Genomic DNA, 17,934 nt, shown 5'->3' with positions numbered 1-17,934 from the left:
CTGGCGTCACTGTCGCCAGTGAGATACCGTAAAAAAGGCTACGGTGCGTTACCATAATTTGTCCAAGAGTATTATACCACACCAGCAAAAAACGGTATCATCCTGCAGAACGGTAAGCTACCGTAACACGGCGTCACGGTATGACGCTGGCAACAGTGACGCCAGTATGTTACCGTAAAGTGGCGATGAAAAGTCTAGCAGTGAATACTACTCTACCCTAAAGTAACATTAATGATCTTCAGCACCCATGCTGTACTGCATTTGTTTATTCATCAGTATTTCAACAGTCAACAGTTGAACCTAAAGTGGCCAATGCAGTCATATGATGTAAAATACCACAAATGTCTCATTGCAAACTTTTGTTTTTCTTATTTTTAAACTGCAGTTTTTCCCATATGGTGATGCTTCCAAGTTTGCTCAACATGCGTTTCGGACGTTTGACAAAAATGGCGATGGGACCATCGACTTCAGAGAGTTCATTTGCGCCCTGTCCATCACCTCCAGGGGTAGCTTTGAGCAGAAACTCAACTGGGCCTTCAACATGTACGATCTAGATGGAGATGGAAAGATCACACGCATGGAGATGCTGGAGATCATCGAGGTGTGTCTGTGTTAAAAATAAATTGTTAATTGTATTTAAGGCAAAATCGAGCATTATTTCCCCTTTTTTGCCCTCTGCAGGCCATCTACAAGATGGTAGGCACAGTGATCATGATGCGTATGAACGAGGACGGGCTTACCCCTCAGCAGCGTGTAGACAAGATCTTCTCCAAGATGGACAAGGACCAGAACGATGAGATCACCTTGGAAGAGTTTAAAGAGGCGGCCAAATCCGACCCTTCCATTGTCCTACTGCTGCAGTGTGACATGCAGAAGTAGACTGGGAGGGGTGGAGAAACAGAGCGAGGGTAATAGAGTTGAACTGAAATTAGAGAAGGAAGGAGGCTGAGAGAACAGTGAAGCAGGAGGAGAAAGGGAGGGATGCTGCTAGAGAGAGGAGGAGGAGAAGGAGAGAGGCAGGGAATCTTTCTTTCTCCCTTTCTCTGAGGTAGTGAAGTCTGGAAATAAGCCATGTTTGGAACACGGACCCCCTGATTGATGCTATTCTTTTATCCTGGCTGCCCTGCTGTGCAGCTCTCCTGAAGCACTTCTGCTTCAGTCCAGCTGAGCGTCTTTATAAATTCAGCCCGATCTGTGGAAAGTGGAAATCCCTCCTGCTCTGTTTAGCGCAGATCAAAGAAATAAAATACAGATTTACATAGGAAATAGTCTCACTCAGATGTTCATGCTGTCAGGCTCTGTGCCTAGTGTGCGATATTACAAGGCTGCACCACAACTGAAGTATAAAGATCACATCTTTTTTTAATCTGCTTTTTTATTTGTGTAACATGTACACTGTTTTCAAGACTTACAACATGTAAATGTAAAGTAGCTTACTTCCAAATTATGTAAGTTAACTAATAATATTGACATCACTATAGTTGTGTCCAGATTCATGGGCTGCATCCTCCTGAGGACCCGGCCTTCGCGGTCTACGTGGGCCGGGTCCTCAGAAGGTCGGGTAGGCCGGAAGTAAACGTAAAATTGAGATTTGCGTCACTGCTGTCTCGGTGGAGTTTAATAAACTCAGCTGTCTGCTCCTTCCTATCTAAAATATAACAGGACACTGGTGTAAATTCTCGACCATCTCACACTTATGTTTAATCGGTTTTCTGTTTGACGTTTATTCAGCTGTGTGAAAACCACCCGGGGGATTAAAAAAGTTTTTTTTATCTAATCTAATCTAATAACTTTAATCTCAGACAAACCGATTTATTCACAAACAAATAAAACACTGAAAAAAGCCAAACAATAACATTTTTAGGTTATCTAAGTGACTTATATATTACGTTTAACCTGAGTAGCGAAAGACCGCGGTGATCTGAAAATGATGTGCCAGGAGTTTGTTGTTCTCGGCGGCTTCAGTGACCCTCGAGCTCCCGGCTAGCTATCGAGCTGGTGGGTAACAGACATCTCCGAAAACGTCAGAGCACTTTTGCAAACATGTGATATCCTGATAAACCGAGCAGATATTTGAAGTTTTACACAGCTACATTCTCGCCTGAAAATATGTTAAAAGTTTATTTTGTGACCCAGAAAAATTAATAAGAGTAATTTTAAAAACTTAGTAGCGGCTGCCATTGTAGAAAATTCGAATTGGCTGAGCCATGCTATGAATTCTGGGATATGGTGGGCCACGAAGGACACACCCGACCCATCCTTCAAATTCGGGGAAAATGAGGACGCATTTGTCAGCTGCATTCGGAGGAGTCTACGATTTTGGACAGCCTTCGTCGCGTCGTTGTGACGTTATCGGCCTACAAATGCGGCCTCAGGAGGATGCAGCCCATGAATTTGGACACCCCCTCTTATAGAGTCAAGAGATGCTAGCTTAGCATAGCATGTAAACTGATAACCAGGGAAACAGCTAGCCTGGTTGCAGTTTTATGACCAACTCTTAGAACGAAATAGAATACAACACAAACTCCATATTCGGATAACAAAAAACTAAAGTGTCTTATTTTGCTAGTGGCAATATTAGTAACCAAGCAAGCAAGCTACAGTTAACTAGCTGGGTCCCAAGCACAAATACACAACATGAATAACTTAATCTGCAGTAATGGTTAACACAGAGGTGGTTAGCTGGCTACCTAGCTTTGGTTTCCAAGTGTTACTTGTACAGATGTACAAGATGGACTTAAGGCTCTGCAAGGACATTCGAATTCTAAGTTTGCAATGATTGGAAGGATTTATTGTAGTGCATTGATTCTTAAATCAATGAACTACAAAACATCATTCCTAAGAAAAATGTACAGTTACTGCTGCTCTGGGAAGGGGGCAGGGGGGAAGCAGCGGCTTTGCTCATGCGCGATTCATTTGCAGTTTGTAGCGTAGGGGGGAATATCTCCTGCTCTGACATCAGCTGAGGGGGACTGCTGCGTGAGGACTACCTGCTGCCAAAGGCGAGGTGCCCACGGCAGCACCCGCTGCTTGCTGAGAGTAAGAGCGATACGTGCTTTCACGTGGAAAAGTCGTCATAAGTCTCCAATAACACCAGAAAAAGTTGCCAGATTTGTCGCTAGTCGCTTTTTGGAAAAAAAGTCGCTAAGGGGGTCTGAAAACTCGCTAAATATAGCAACAAAGTCGCTAAGTTGGCAACACTGCCCCTGAGTCTTTTTGCTATGCTATGCTAAGTGTTGCATGGCCCCAGCTTACCCTAGAGACATTAGAAGGGTATTAAATGAGCACAGGGTGAATAGTGGTGCAGTAGTTAGCACTTCACATCGCTCCTGTTGGGGCCATCCTGTGTGGCTTCTCTTAAGGTACTCCGACTTCCTCCCACAGTCAGTGGTTGTTCTGTGTTGGTCGTAGGTGCAAATGTGAGTGTCACTGGTTGTCTGTCTCTATGTTTTTGCTCCGTAATAGTCTAGCAACATGTGCAGGGTGTGCCCTAAGATAACTGGAATAGACTCTAGTCCTCCCACGAACCTCAGTTGGATAAGTGGTTAAGAAAGTGGGTGAAAAAATTAAAATGTTGCTTTAATATCTAATTAAATCCAAGTATAAGCTCTGCCAACAGCTCAACAGCCCATGTTTAGATGATATACTCTATGGGCTGTTTTGTCTTATATTAGACCAACAAGGACCCGTTGAACATTAAGAAAGATGTAATGTGTTAGAGAGAGAGAGAGTTGTGTAAATGAAAGGTTAGGTAACGTGTTTGTCTTTTGTGATGTCTCTACGTGTGTATATGAATTCTAGTATATGTTTGTTCGGAGTAAACACACTTCATAAAGCCAGGTCAAACCACCCTGTCTGCAGGTGTTTGTGCATGAATGTGCCGCAGCAATCATTAGTCCTTTTACAGCCAAACACACAGCCAGTTATATGGCAGTTGTAACACATTACAGCACAGTGTCCACAAGCTTTACTCTTTAAATATGAGGCAGGGAGGTGATTTGAGTCTCGGCATGGTGAGGCATACTGATGTACTGCTCAGTGACTTGTGGCTGCGTCTAAAAGTTTTCCACATTCGATTTAAAAAATCAATATGTAATCAGAAAGGTTAACATACATTGTGTTTTCATAAAAGGTTAATAATCAAGTTAAACTTAATTTTATCTTCCAGATAATATAATCAGACCTTTTTTGAGCAGGTGCTCCCTTCGTGGCCTGCTTTATAATTATTTTATGCAATGATGTCTTGACAGCTGACAGTTACATCAGCCTGCCATTTGCTACCATGTGTAGAAATATAAGATATTTTTATGGTTTCTATTAGCTCTCTGATGGCCAGGGTTTTTTACTGCCAGAAATATGCATGTGCTCTTTTTTGGTACATATTTCTCTGTAATTATCACTCTTAATAGCTACAATCATTGTAGAAAATAACTTCCTCTGGTATTTTTTGTTTTTTAGAGTAAAAAAATCCCAAATCTTTGCTTACCTGTTTAATCAGGACCTTTTTGGGTCTGCTTTGATATAAATAATCGTTTGGAAACATGGGGTCAGAGCACCCTGAGAAAAACAGCTGTAAGATTCAGCTGCTCTTTCATTCGTTATTTCATTAACAAGTTTAATTTTAATACTGTTAGATTTTGTTAAGTCTGGTTTGTGAGCACTGTTTTGTCTAATAATGGACAGAAACTACAATATCTAGCATGTTCTGTTGGCTGTTAAAGTACCTTTAGCTTGCTTACTGTTGCTGCTACATCTGCAAGTTGCAACCCACCTCTAGCCCAACACTAGTGCCATGTCAATGTTGTGTGCTTTGTTCTGTACCAAGGGTCTTGTTGCTCCTCTCCACTAATGCGCGAGGAAGGATAGGAGATCCTGAGAAAAGAGCCCAACTGCTAAATATAAATCACTCTATTTGGGAATAATCTTTTTTTAAAATAGTCCTGACTGAAATAAAAAAAAAAAAACATGCATCTTGATATAAAACATCCTTTTCTGAGACCAGCAATTTGAGCTGCAGGAGGAACGAGTGTAGCAGCATGGAGTCGGGATAATCAGGATGGTAATTGCAGACCTTATGACACAAACGGTATTTCTCAGAAAGGCCAAAGCTGCCTCCATGATTCACTGTTGTTTCACATTAAAAGCTGAAACAGGCATCCCCTCTCCTGCTCTCCCCCCTTTTTTGTCTTCTTCCTCTTTAAATGTCAGGGAGGAAACGCTTTGATAATAGGTGGAGGGGGGAGGAACTTTTCTGAACTCAGCTTAGATCTAAAATCAATGTGAAAGAGAGCAAAACACTGAAGTGAATATGAATGAAAGCAGGTAGCCAGAAGGGGAATTACTGTAGATAACTCGTGTTTGCAGTGGTGCACAGACATGAGAGTGGTATCAGTCTTGTTTAAATCTCAGTGAGAAAATAAATGTTCCCCCATTAAAATTAAAAACTGTTATTGTCACAGTTTAACTGTGAATCAGTTTAAGTGGCTGATTCATCAGTCTTGAAATCGAGCTGCATTTATTGAAGGAAGTAAATACTACAGTGGCCTTTTTATTAGTTAAAAAAAATGGTTGGAAACCAGAGGATCAAACAAAGTGCAATAGCTAAAATTACAATCTAATCAACATCACGATCCAAACAATCATTAAACCCTTGTGTCTTAAATTTTAAAATACAAAAATAATATCTTTAAAAAAAAAAAAAGCATGACAGCATCTTTCAATTTAGCACCTCTGAAAGCCTTTAGAAGTGTCTTGATTCTTCCAGTCACACCTTTTGCACAAAAATATTGTGTTCCTGTCCTGTCAGCCAATCAGATGACCTCCTCCTTCTCAACATCCTCCCTCCCTAAAGCTACAGAAAGAGCGTCCGTTGTGTGATACTGTAACGATAAACTTACATGTACATTATAATACGACTGTAATCGTATTTATGAATATAAACAAATATATGTAAATGTACCACTAGCTTAGACCTAATTTCATATGATGAAACAGCTACTGTGTGTGTGTGCGTGAGAGAGAGAGAGACAGAGAGAGAGAGTGTGTGTGAAAGAGTGAGGTTAGTATGTGCAGCGTTTGCGCGAGTGCTCACGTGTTTTGTATTTGTATCATTTGTGGAAAAAGAGATGCCTCAGTCTAGTTTAACTTTGTAAAAATCACCGAGTATTATTCCCCATAATACATTTGCTTTTGTGGTCCGCTGGTATATATTCAGTATGTACTGTGCTGTCTCTAACGTGGGACATGTTGTTTTGTTAACTTACAGTTGCAGTTCTACAGGTTACACTCATATGTGGAGTTCGTTGAGCAGGGGGAACCTGAAGGTGTGAGGAGAGGTGTGTCAGTTGGAAGAATGATTAAGAAATATAGTCCTGTGTCACAGTGTCACCCAGTGGATGAAAATATAATGCCACACCTTACTGTACAGTCTCTGTTTATGATGTAATGAACATGCCGGAAGATCAAATGCTAAACATGGATAAAGTTGTGTTTTTCTCAAAAAAAGTGCAGAAATCTAAAAGTAAATGAACATTTTTCTCTCAGCTTGTGTCATTGGTTTGAGTCTGTAAAGAGGCACCAATGTGGACTTTAATATTTAAAACAAATAAATAACATCGCGTTCTTTTTTATGACAAAATGCTTTTTTATTTAAAAGTTTTCAGCAGCATATATATATATACATGTGTAATGAGTATATGTGGAAAAACTGGAAAAACTATAAGTGAATTTTACTTTAGCTCTCATCCCTTTGCCAGAATATAGAGATTTTTAGCTAGTTGCTAATTGCTAGTCAAGAAACAAGCTAACCTACAGAGTTTACATTCCAAATTGCAAACTTTATTAGTCATCATAGGTTAGAGATTGTAAACAATGTTGTTTAAGGGAACTTTGGAGAAGAGACTGGTGTTGTTAACCAGCTAAAGGATGTTGCTGCTGGTATTTGAGATATCTAAACATTCAAATACTAGCACTAAACTAGCTCTAAGTTTATGCTAACTGTACACTGGGTATTTGTAAATAAGTATTTCCTACAGTGTTCCCCATGGCAACTTTATTGGCGATAATACTACGTGTTAGTATTGCAATAATGAGATGTTGCAACCAACATCCAAAAAACCTGTCATTGCAACTATAAGGCTCCTGTGTGCAACTGAAACCTGTAGATTTAAGTAAACCAAATCTCAGTTTTCAACTCAGTTGTCCCATTTTTCAAAATGAAAATTGCAGTCAGAGTAAATTGAAAGCTGATACACAAAAATAATTCAAACTAGATTGTCTGTCTTCTCTGGAAGATGTTTTTGGACTTGTTTTTAAGTAAACCAGTGAAGTTAGGAACTACAGGACCGCACGGTCTACCTGCTTTGGTGCTTATTGCTTTGTTGTTTTGACTTGCTACATTATTGTCATCAGCTTGGTTAATCATCCAATTTTCTATTGACCAATATGCGGTCAAATGCTTTGATTAGAACAGATTGGCTCGCAAAGTGGCTTCACAGTGTGCTGATGTCCGCTGCTGATTAGATACCGTCCATCCTAATTAGCCCCACATCGAAGCTGGGGAGCCACTTTTACTTTCAGCCCTGAGATTTGCCGACACAAGAGGCTTTTGTTTTTGTGATTATTTTGTCATGCAATGCCCAACTCAAATATACATTGAAAGCTAGCCGTGCCAAGGACAGGATTGCGTTGTGATGACTGTTGCGGTTGTAATAGGCACGTACACACCGAGCTCGTGACATGAATATAAATGCTTCATTTTGACGGAGGCTCATTTGTGCTCTTTTGTGTGATCTAATTAAATTCAACCTTTCTCTTTGATGTTCATAAATGTCTGATTGTCCAGTTGGATAACTTTTTGCTTTTCTTTTGTTTTCAATATTGTTAGACTCCTAGAACAAAGACGATGTCATTATTTTTGTTACATAGAATAAAACACGTGGATGTTGAGAGTGACTTCTTGTTTTGGTGTTTCCTTCGGACTGCATCTTCATACATTTCAGCGTTCTCTCTCTTCCCTTTCTCTCTTATGCTCACACACAACATAAGCATGAGTCACCATCTAGCAGTGATGTCACACTGCTGCAGTGATGTCACCAATCATGCTGTTCTCATGGTAACCGTGCCCAGGCCAAAGCGCAGGGATACGAGTACACAAAACACGCTGCTTCACTCCACGTATTGATGCATAAGCGTGGAAATTTTAGGACTCCAAAAATTAATGTCACCTCCGGTATCCGCAGACTCTCATTCACTCAGCTGGATGGCGAGGACAAATAATGGAACACGATGAAATGACTCATGAGATTTGAGCTTCGGATTGCTCTCTGTAAGACCTGGAAACACAAAAACGACACATTTTATGCGCTTGTTTTAGTGCCTGTATCTTTACAGGACTCTGTATTTGTGGAAACATATAAAGACAGAAGCCCCAGAAACCCATCACAGCGATATTATCAGCTCTCTGCTTTTGGTTCACTCCTCGGTTTAAACTGCACTTACTTGGCCCTTTTTTTTTTCCATCACTCATTCCCTAGCCATCCATCATGGATCGATATAAATCTATTCTGAGCCTTGTTGCATCAGGCTTCAGCTCAGTGGAAAGCCAAACAGCCCAAATGTGCACACACACAAGCTGTGAGCAGCAGAGAAACCGTGAATCACACTGCAGCAATAGAGGTCACGGTGAAGGGGGGTGCAGTTTGCTGAGCAGCCACCAGATGGAGCTGTGAGCCAAGTCAGCTTTGAGGTCCTAACAGCATGTCGGTGACATTTTAAAAGAAAGTCCTCACAAAGACCACGCAAAGGTCATTGTTTCATTCCCCAGCTGCGGTCTTGTTTCCATGTAAAAGCAAAATGGTACAAGAGGAGGACAAAGGTAAAGGCATAAGAATAAGTTCTATTTTTTTTTGGGGGGTAGAACGATGATAAACGATATTCAATGCAAAAATTATTCTTTTCTCAATAATGAGTTACCTCAGGGATGCTGGGATACAGAAAAGGATCTGGCAGCTCTTTCTCAGACTGTCCTGTAACTAATAATTATTAAACATAATTATTATGTTTTTATTAATTCAGAGAAAATGTTCTGTTTCTCTTTTTTTTTCTCTTAGACTAATGTAGATTTAAAAAAACAGAACTCGTCTGACATTTAACAGTTCATCTTTTACATAATTACTTTGGTGTAGCATGAATTGCCATGATGGAGGTTTTTACCAGTAGCTGTAAAACCTGTGAAAATACAGTTAAAAATCCCAAATTTACGTCCACTTTCACATTTTCCAAAGCCAGTGGACTGGATTGGAGTCCTTCCCGGGTCGATTCTGGCCCCAAGGTCTTATGTTTGACAACCCTGAGTTAGATGGACCGGCCTGCCAAGAAACTTTCTGTCGTGTTGTGCACGGATGACCCTGAGTGCACAGGAATGGATGAGGAGAGGAAAAAAGAGCTACTACGTCCTTTCAGCATAAATACTAGCACTGACAGAGCAACACTGGTGCTTTTTTAATATACGTATCCACAGCAAGTTGCATTATAAATCCAGCTCACATTACAGAGTATAACTGCAACATCTGCAAGTGTTAGATAGTTTGACAGAGCATGAACATGTTGAAATATTCGCACACGTATTAAACTTAAAAGTTTGGCATCAACCCTTCATCTCACTTGTCTCATTGTTAGGGTTCTCTAATATAACATGGTATTCAGCTTTATAAAAACCCTATTATGACTGTTGTGAAGAAAACTCCTTCAGCTGTTGTCCCTCCATCCTCTGTCTCCCATCAGCCATATGTCCAGTTATTCAGTTAAAGGGTGATCACTGGTCCAGGTATCACTAGAACACCGGCCACCACATGTTGACTAGTAAACAGTGTTAAAGAAGGAGTAAGCAACACCGATTTCTTGGATCGAAATGTATTAATGCAAAGGTTAAATAACACTAAGGGAAAGTCAAAGGAGCTTGCAAAGAAAAGCGTCTGGACTTCTTTAAGTTTACTTGAAGACGTTTCACCTCTCATCCGAGAAGCTTCTTCGGTTCTAAGGTCAAATGGTGGAGAGTCCCAGATATAAACCTAGTGGGAGTATCCCCCCACAGAGGGACAAAAGGACCCCCTGATGATCCTCTAATCGCCTGAGCCAAGGTGTGAAACTGGGTGTGGGTCCCAATCAGCCAGAGTTTCGGGTGTGTTCATTGTGAAACCTGGCCCCACCTTATCATGCGAATTCATGAGGTCAGATGGCCCAGGATGTGAGTGGGCGTTAAGGCGTCTGGGAAGGGATCTCAAAACTGGATTATAGATGGCAGAGAGTTGGTGTCGTAAACCCCCGCCTCTGTTCAAAGATGGTCGCTCACAGTGGACATAGATGGCTTCTTTCACTCCTCTTTCAAACCATCTGTCCTCTCTGTCCAAAATGTGAACATTGGCATCCTCAAAAGAGTGTCCTTTATCCTTAAGATGCAGATGGACTGCTGAGTCTTGTCCTGTGGAGGTGGCTCTTCTGTGTTGTGCCATGCGCTTGTGAAGTGGCTGTTTGGTCTCTCCAATGTAGAGGTCTGGGCATTCCTCGCTGCACTGTACAGCATACACCACATTGTTAAGTCTGTGTTTTGGCGTTTTGTCTTTCGGGTGAAACAGTTTTTGTCTGAGCGTGTTGCTGGGTCTGAAATGCACCGGGATGTCATGCTTGGAGAAAACTCTCCTAAGTTTTTCTGATACACCGGCTACATAGGGGATGACAATGTTGTTGCGTCTGTCCTTCTTATCCTCCCTCGTTGGTGTCTGGTCTTCTTTTCTGTGCCTCTTTGCTGACTTTAAGAACGCCCATTTAGGATAGCCGCACGTTTTGAGTGCTTCCTTTACATGTGTGTGTTCCTTCTTTTTTCCTTCAGGCTTAGAGGGAACATGTTCTGCCCGGTGGTGTAGGGTCCTAATTACTCCAAGTTTGTGTTCCAAAGGGTGATGGGAGTCAAAGAGGAGGTACTGGTCCGTGTGTGTGGGCTTCCGGTAAACTTCGATGTTGAGGTTGCCATTCTCTTCAATGTGCACAGCGCAGTCCAGGAAAGGCAAACAGTTGTCCTTTGTGTCTTCCCTGGTGAACTTGATGTTTTTATCCACAGCGTTAATGTGCGCAGTGAAGGATTCCACTTCTTGTGTCTTGATTTTGACCCAGGTGTCGTCCACATATCTGTACCAGTGGCTGGGTACTCTTCCTTTGAAAGAGCCAAGAGCCTTCCTTTCCACTTCCTCCATGTAAAGGTTGGCTACAATAGGTGACACGGGGGAGCCCATGGCACAGCCATGTTTTTGTCTGTAAAAGCCTTCGTTGTATTTGAAATATGTAGTGGTGAGGCAGAGGTCTAACAGTGTGCAAATCTGATCGGGTGTGAAGTTGGTCCTGTCCTCCAAGGAGCTGTCTTCTTGTAGTCGTTTTCTGACAGTCTCCACGGCCTCCGTGGTGGGTATGCAAGTGAAGAGAGAGACTACATCAAAGGACACCATGGTTTCATCTGGATCCAGGGTAAGTTTCTGGACCTTGTCGGTGAAGTCGGTGGAGTTCTTGATGTGGTGTGGGGTGTTCCCCACAAGAGGAGCAAGGATGGTAGCAAGGTGTTTAGCAATGTTATAAGTGGCTGAGTTTATGCTACTGACTATGGGTCTGAGTGGGACAGCTTCCTTGTGGATTTTAGGAAGTCCGTAGATGCAGGGTATGGCATCCCCTGGGTAAAGGCGGTGATATGTAAGGCGGTCAATAATTTTGTCCTTTTCAAAGTCTTGAAGGCAAACTATAACTAAATCCAAGTTAAAACATGTAATACTTTGGTTGTTTTTTTGTTTTGTTTTTTACATTTAGCCTAAAACATTTATGAACTTGTAATTTTTGTGTTTGTGTAAAATACAGCAACAAACCACAGCAGCACTGAGCTCGATGTTGGGCTGTGTTATTAGGAGTACAGCCACTAATGGGCCTGCATTTTACTGAGTGTGCAACCTTGGTTTAAATGAAGGTTACATCCATTATGTGCTACCTTTAGGCTAATCTATCCCCATTCCCTTAACACCCCCTCCCTCACTGCCTCTTATACTCGCTCGCAGCCAGTAGTCGAGCATTTATTGTTTAAAAAGTCGAAATCTATTTACATGTTTCTAAAAACACAGAGTTAGCTGATGTTATAATATGATAATTCCACTTTTTTCTCTAATGATTTGTCCAGTCTTTCACCTGACTGGCCTTCACCAATCAAGTCACGTGGTTAAAAAAAAAAAGCAGGCTGGCTTGCCACTAGATAAAATGGCTCATCACTAAGGCTATTTTTTGCTGTGTACTTACCGTGTGCCTGAGCATCCCATGAGCCTCTGGGGCAAACTGCATCGTCAACACACGAGGGACGGTGTTGTTGGCGGGGAGGGGGGTGTAGAGGAGGGGCCGCGCTGAATAAGGAAGCGGGGTTGTGATTGGTCGGCAGGAGGGGAACGAATGACACCAGGGAGCCGAGAGAGTGATTGAATGGGACAGAGAGGAAGGGGAAAGGGAGGGAGAGGGGAGCAAGGGGATAGAGACAGGCAGAGAGGTAGCAGCAGATGGATTGCTGCACAGCCCGCAACATACTTACCGAGGACAGACTGTATGTGTGACAGCGCGTGTGTGCATGTACGCTGTCACAGAGGAGCACGGTTGTGAATGAGCATTTCATGTCCTGTGGAAGTGGATGCAAGGAGCAGTAATTCTCTTGAAAGGGTGGGGGGAACAAGGGATACAGACAAGTGAAGAGTCAGCACTTTCGCTCTTCACACTCGGACTACTTTCAGGGCAGGTGCAACACCAACAAACCACTTTAGTAAGCCAATCACAAATGAACGTGACAGAAGAGTCTCCGTAAATGCTACAGACTGAGGCGGGACATATTCTGTGTTTGCTTGCATTTTTTAAACATTTTTCTTTGTTTTTTTCGCCTGAGCGGAGGACAGTGTCTTTACCAAAGGTAGAGTAGTCTGGATAGCTTTGGGAGTGCAGACAGAGGGATCCTCTATGGTGAAAATGAGTCTGGAGCCTGTGCAGGTGATGAGCGGACAGGTCGCCGAGCTCAAAGTTGCCCCTTCGTCCAACGGCGACAGCGCAGGATCATGGGAGGGGAAAAGAGAGTTTGAGAAAGACCACCTGGGCCTCACTGCCAAGCCAAAGCCAGTAAGTCTCACTCTCCACCCAGAACTGCATGTGTCCCACTTTTATTATGTAATCTTTCCAGATCACAAGAGCGCGAAGGCCTTGCCGGTTGAGACAATCACATGGAACCAAACAACCCTCTGTACTCCTCTTCCTTCTCTCCACCCTGTTGCTGCCCTCCCCCACGCCCAGCTTATTCTCTCGAGTTAGCTGTTGACATTGCCCACGTGCGGTTTTAAGCACACCTTATAAAAAGGGGGGACTGGGAATCAGGAGCGGTCAGGCAAACTTTGAGTCTGGGTGTGTTTTGGGGTCCACAGACTATGAGTTCAGAGTCTATTTCATCCTTTGCCTCGGTCATGAATGAATTGAAGAAAAAACTGATATCTTCTGTGTCTGCCAGAGTTTAGCAGCTGGGCAGGCAAGCTGATAATGATGATCACTCACTGGACGTGGGTGCACAGGCTCATTTACACAAGGTTTAATGACAGCAATACACACGATGCCTTGTAATGATGTATTTCCAAATAAATCTAAGGTCACAGTCGACCTGTCTAACATTAGGGTTGCAGTTGCCACATGCTAAATAGGCACATTTTAAGAAACTAGAAGATACGACCTATCAAAATAAATCTCTTACACGTAATTAGAGTTGTTCTGCTCAAAGCTTTTCCATTTGGGAATTCCTAACAGACAAAAATTTTATAAAAAGGGATGAACCGCACCTTTCACCCTAATCATAGATGGGCTTATGATGACATGGTAGATGTCAAGAGGATGTTTTATATAATAGATTTAAACAAATGTACTGTAGTGAAATCACACAGAAAGCCAGCAGTCACACGCTTTAATCTCTTAATGAACAATTCAAATATATTACAAAGTTTGCTTGTCCAGACTGCAGCTATACTTGATCGCTAGGTCCACAGCCTGGACTTATATTAAACTGTCGAGATGAAAACTCCAGTTTGTAAATGTTTAGCTTGGATCTCAGCTTACAATTAAAACGGATCAGATCACACTCCCTGGCAAAGGTTTTGATTCTGTTTATAGCGTTGCAGGATATTGAACAGAACATACTGTACCATTTCCAGGGAATCACGGACCAGGCTGCTAAACTAATCCGAGTGACTCTGAGAGGGCATTACTGTAATGTAACTAACAAAGTATTTAGTAAGCTCGTACGGTTAGAAGAATAAGGGCAGGAAGAAAAACATTAAAGACTGAGTTATGTATTCACAGGAAATGCAAGCTAACGTGAAAGGACTCAGCTAAAAGTGTCTAAAAGCCGAGTAATCTGTGTCGCTCGAAGATTAACGCGGCCACATCGGTGTATTTTCGGACTGTAAACATGCATCACCATGTGTCCCAATGATAGCGCTTAGCTATCTGTCTAAATATTACCGCATCGTATTACGGTGTAATGCATTCATCTGAAAGAGCACATACCTACATAACAGCATTAAAGAAAACTGCATGTGATTATTTATCATAGGAACTGCACCGAATAGATTACACTGAGTTTATTTCAATGAATGAACTTTCTAATTGAACAAAAGAAATCACCATCTGGTTATGATCTCGTTTTCCATCAGGTGGTATGATAAGTAATCAAACACAGTGAAATGAACTTTAAGCAGAACATATATAGGAGGACAAATAAAGGGTCATATTTGGAAGGTGTTACTTCTTTTTAGTTGTGCACTTATAGTCATGTTACCGTGTCATATTAAACAATTCTTTAATTAATTTAAATGGTCTGACAAGTGTAACCAAATAACACTGATAGACCTTTTCATTATATCTATGCTGAAACAGAACACGTCCAAAGGCAGGTAATGAGGGTTTTTTTTTCAACCCTAATCTATTTGAAAACAGTTTAAATGTGGTGAACAGGTTTTATCTTAACTTGTTGTCATTATTTAAAATACAGGATAGTCTAAAGCAATGCTGCAAACAATTTTTAAATCCTCCAGTATTGTATGAACACAAAGATGTATCACTGTGCAAGTAAATATCACACAGTTTCTACACTTTTTATACCTTTAGTTTTTCTATATTATAGATCATATGAAATGCTAAAGCAAGGTCAAACTCATTTTAGTTTGTGGGAAACACACAGTCCAATTTTATCTTACTAGTTACCAGAAAAATACAGCTTAATAAACTTTTTGTTGTTGTTTCCTTTTACTGTAAAGACATTTAAGCACAATCTGAAAATGCTCACATTAAAAAAAATCTAAATAACAAAAAAATCCAAACGAGCAAACTGACAATGAAATAGATTTTGGCAATTAAGTTCAGGTTCAACCACACATCATAGGTTTTCCACATTCAGTATAAAGAAACGCTACTGCAGTAAATCAGTCCAACTTCTTGGGCTTAACAACCACAGTTTGGTGCCGTCTGTCAGCAAGGAGGCTGTAAAACTGAATAAATTAGCAGTTTGGACTTTATTCTAAGGATGTAATCCATTCCTACGGATTTGCAACATGTACAAAATAGTGTAAAATTCCCTCCTTTGTAATGTTTGCTCTGTGCAAAGCTATTAATGGAGATAAATTGGACATTTTGGTTGGTCAGATCTCGTCCCAGAGATGTTTGACACCCTGCATCAGCGTAACTTTGTGCTGACATTGATCTCTGTCTAAATAAATAAATAAATCTGGGTAAATTCCCAGATGAGTAAACATGCAACTATTTTGCTGGTAATAACTGAAATGAGTAAAGAAAATCAACAGCCTATTTATGCAAGATAATTCATAATTTTATTGGGGGGGGGGGGGTTTATATTGGTTGGGTCTGATTTTTTGGGGGGGTCATAATCCCCCTAACCCCCCTGGAAATTACGCCCCTGCCCCTATGTTAAAAGACTAAAATTAGGCTTGTGGTGAGAGGTTGTGTGAGATTAATGATGTAAAATGACTCGCAACTCACAAAAAATGCAGAGTGACGACACATAAGAGGACGTCTGTGTTATTTATACCCTACTCAGTGATGCCAGGCTGGTCTGTGTCACTGTCTCCCATGACTTCCTGTAAGCCTCTTTTACACGTTTATCTTAGACAAGATCAAAAGAAATCATAAATGAGTAATTATACTGTCAAACTTTCAACTATCATACCCAAAGTCTGGCATAAAAAATGCACAAACACTAACCAAATACCGTGCACGTTATTTCATGATGCATAATTTTCAGTTGGGTGATAATACTGGCCTGATTTTTAGACCAAACCTCATAAACCCTGTTAGCATTGCTGTTTCTGGCAGTGTCACTCTGCCGTGTTACCATATCTGCCGGTGCTGGAACAGACTGCATCATCACTGGCCTTTACCTTATCTATAAATATCTGCACCCCCCCGATCGCCTCACCCTGCCAGTCTCTGCTCACACTCTCACTGCTTTTATTTTCCCACCGCTTCCCCCTCTCCTGGTCTTCCTGGAAACCCCTTTCACCTTTTCTCTCTCCCCACCACTGCTCCCCGTGGGTAGAAGGGATGTCTCTCAGGCTGTAATATGTAAATAACACATGACTCATGGATACCAGTCATGATCTGGGAAGCTCTAACGGGATTAAAATATAAAGGGGGAAGCTGAGCACCACTTCAGAAACACACTGAGGATTTTCTTTTTTTTTCTTTCTTTTTTTTATCACCATCAACTTTATTTATACAGTTGCCTTCTGCCATCACAGACATCAGTGGGTTGGAAGTGATTATAGTTAGTCTGAGTCCCCAGTGCAGAGGAGCCATATGACTGGGTTTGGAGGCCCGCTCAGAGAGGCCAGGCAGTTAACACTACTGGTATCAAATCACAGCAAAGCACCGGAGTCTTGCTCTGGGATCACTCTCAGACTGTGTGACACGTTATTCATAGAGTAAGCTGTGTACCAAAGGTCTGGTACACCTGCAAAAGTGTCTGAGATTTTGTGCACGTTGATCACATTTCTCGTTTGTCTCCATAGCTTTTAGAAATATGTAGAATTATGCGTCAGGCATAGCAGGACATTATTTAAAGGAAATATTGTGATGCTGAAAAAAAGCTTTGTGATGAATAAAAACTGTCATTCTGCTAAGGTGACAGGGAGACGAGCCCGGAAGGTGGAGGGAGCCGTGTTCTTCGTAAGTATGTCCCAGTTGAAAGTTGGTGTCCAGTCAGTGCCACACCTTTCACCCTGTTTGAACCTCCTGTGATGGCTGTTGATGTGCCTGCATGATCATGGATACTCCCACTCTACTAACCAATGGCCTGACCTAACACATCATCACGTGTGCTGTCATGTCGATCCATTCTTCACGTCTGTATTGGCTGCCATTGGCTGGATCAGCCAATGAAGGAATATACAGTCTCATAATCACCCTTCACTACACTGAATGTTTTGGTGACTTTGAAAAAATAATAGCAGTTTTTAGATGACATCCTCTCCTGCAGGCTCTGAAGCAACTCTCATGGCGCATATGAAGCTTTTTCTTTGTTTTAGCAAGTCACAAACCTACTGACATTTGTAACTACGCCAATAACTAAACATCCAGCCTTGGAACCGAGCCTTTTTCAACAGTATCATGTGTGGCTCACTATTAGGAACTGGATTTGTTTGAAAAAAAAAGTAATGATCTAATATTGTAGTTTGTTAAATATTTATTCTTTGTGGCCTTTAATTAACACCATCTCCCAGTGGGCATTCGTGTTACATCAGAGGTACTGATGGGAAAGATTCTCATGTTTACAGCTTCTCGAGATGACAACAACTTGAGCTGGCAACTGCTAATCTG

The 17,934-nt window shown here is 41.5% G+C and overlaps 3 protein-coding genes across 3 annotated transcripts in view; 2 read left to right on the top strand and 1 right to left on the bottom strand.

Moving 5' to 3' along the window:
* LOC146362487 (hippocalcin-like protein 4) overlaps window positions 1-7,953 on the top strand; it is a 34,659-nt gene extending 26,706 nt beyond the window's left edge. The window contains exons 3-4 of the mRNA XM_084920167.1: window positions 386-601; window positions 682-7,953. Coding sequence (XP_084776293.1) covers window positions 386-601; window positions 682-879 — 414 coding nt within the window. The 3' untranslated portion in view covers window positions 880-7,953. The remainder of the gene's footprint in view (window positions 1-385; window positions 602-681) is intronic.
* A 1,194-nt stretch (window positions 7,954-9,147) lies between these two features.
* On the bottom strand, window positions 9,148-12,606 carry LOC146362486 (uncharacterized). Its single transcript, XM_084920165.1, has 2 exons — window positions 12,328-12,606; window positions 9,148-11,716 (listed from the first exon to the last, which is right to left on the bottom strand). Exons 1-2 carry the CDS (start codon window positions 12,602-12,604, stop codon window positions 10,122-10,124), a joined length of 1,872 nt encoding a protein of 623 aa, XP_084776291.1. The 5' UTR covers window positions 12,605-12,606; the 3' UTR covers window positions 9,148-10,121.
* Window positions 12,528-17,934, top strand: part of nt5c1aa (5'-nucleotidase, cytosolic IAa) — a 27,336-nt gene continuing 21,929 nt past the window's right edge. Inside the window, exons 1-2 of the mRNA XM_084920166.1 lie at window positions 12,528-13,182; window positions 17,239-17,283. Of these exons, the coding sequence (XP_084776292.1) occupies window positions 13,027-13,182; window positions 17,239-17,283 (201 nt within the window). The 5' untranslated portion in view covers window positions 12,528-13,026. The remainder of the gene's footprint in view (window positions 13,183-17,238; window positions 17,284-17,934) is intronic.

Source organism: Perissodus microlepis, chromosome 22, assembly GCF_051167445.1.
Source record: "Perissodus microlepis isolate ML-2025 ecotype Zambia chromosome 22, ASM5116744v1, whole genome shotgun sequence".
Lineage (NCBI taxonomy): Eukaryota > Metazoa > Chordata > Actinopteri > Cichliformes > Cichlidae > Perissodus > Perissodus microlepis.
This window is presented reverse-complemented; position numbering and strand designations above follow the sequence as displayed.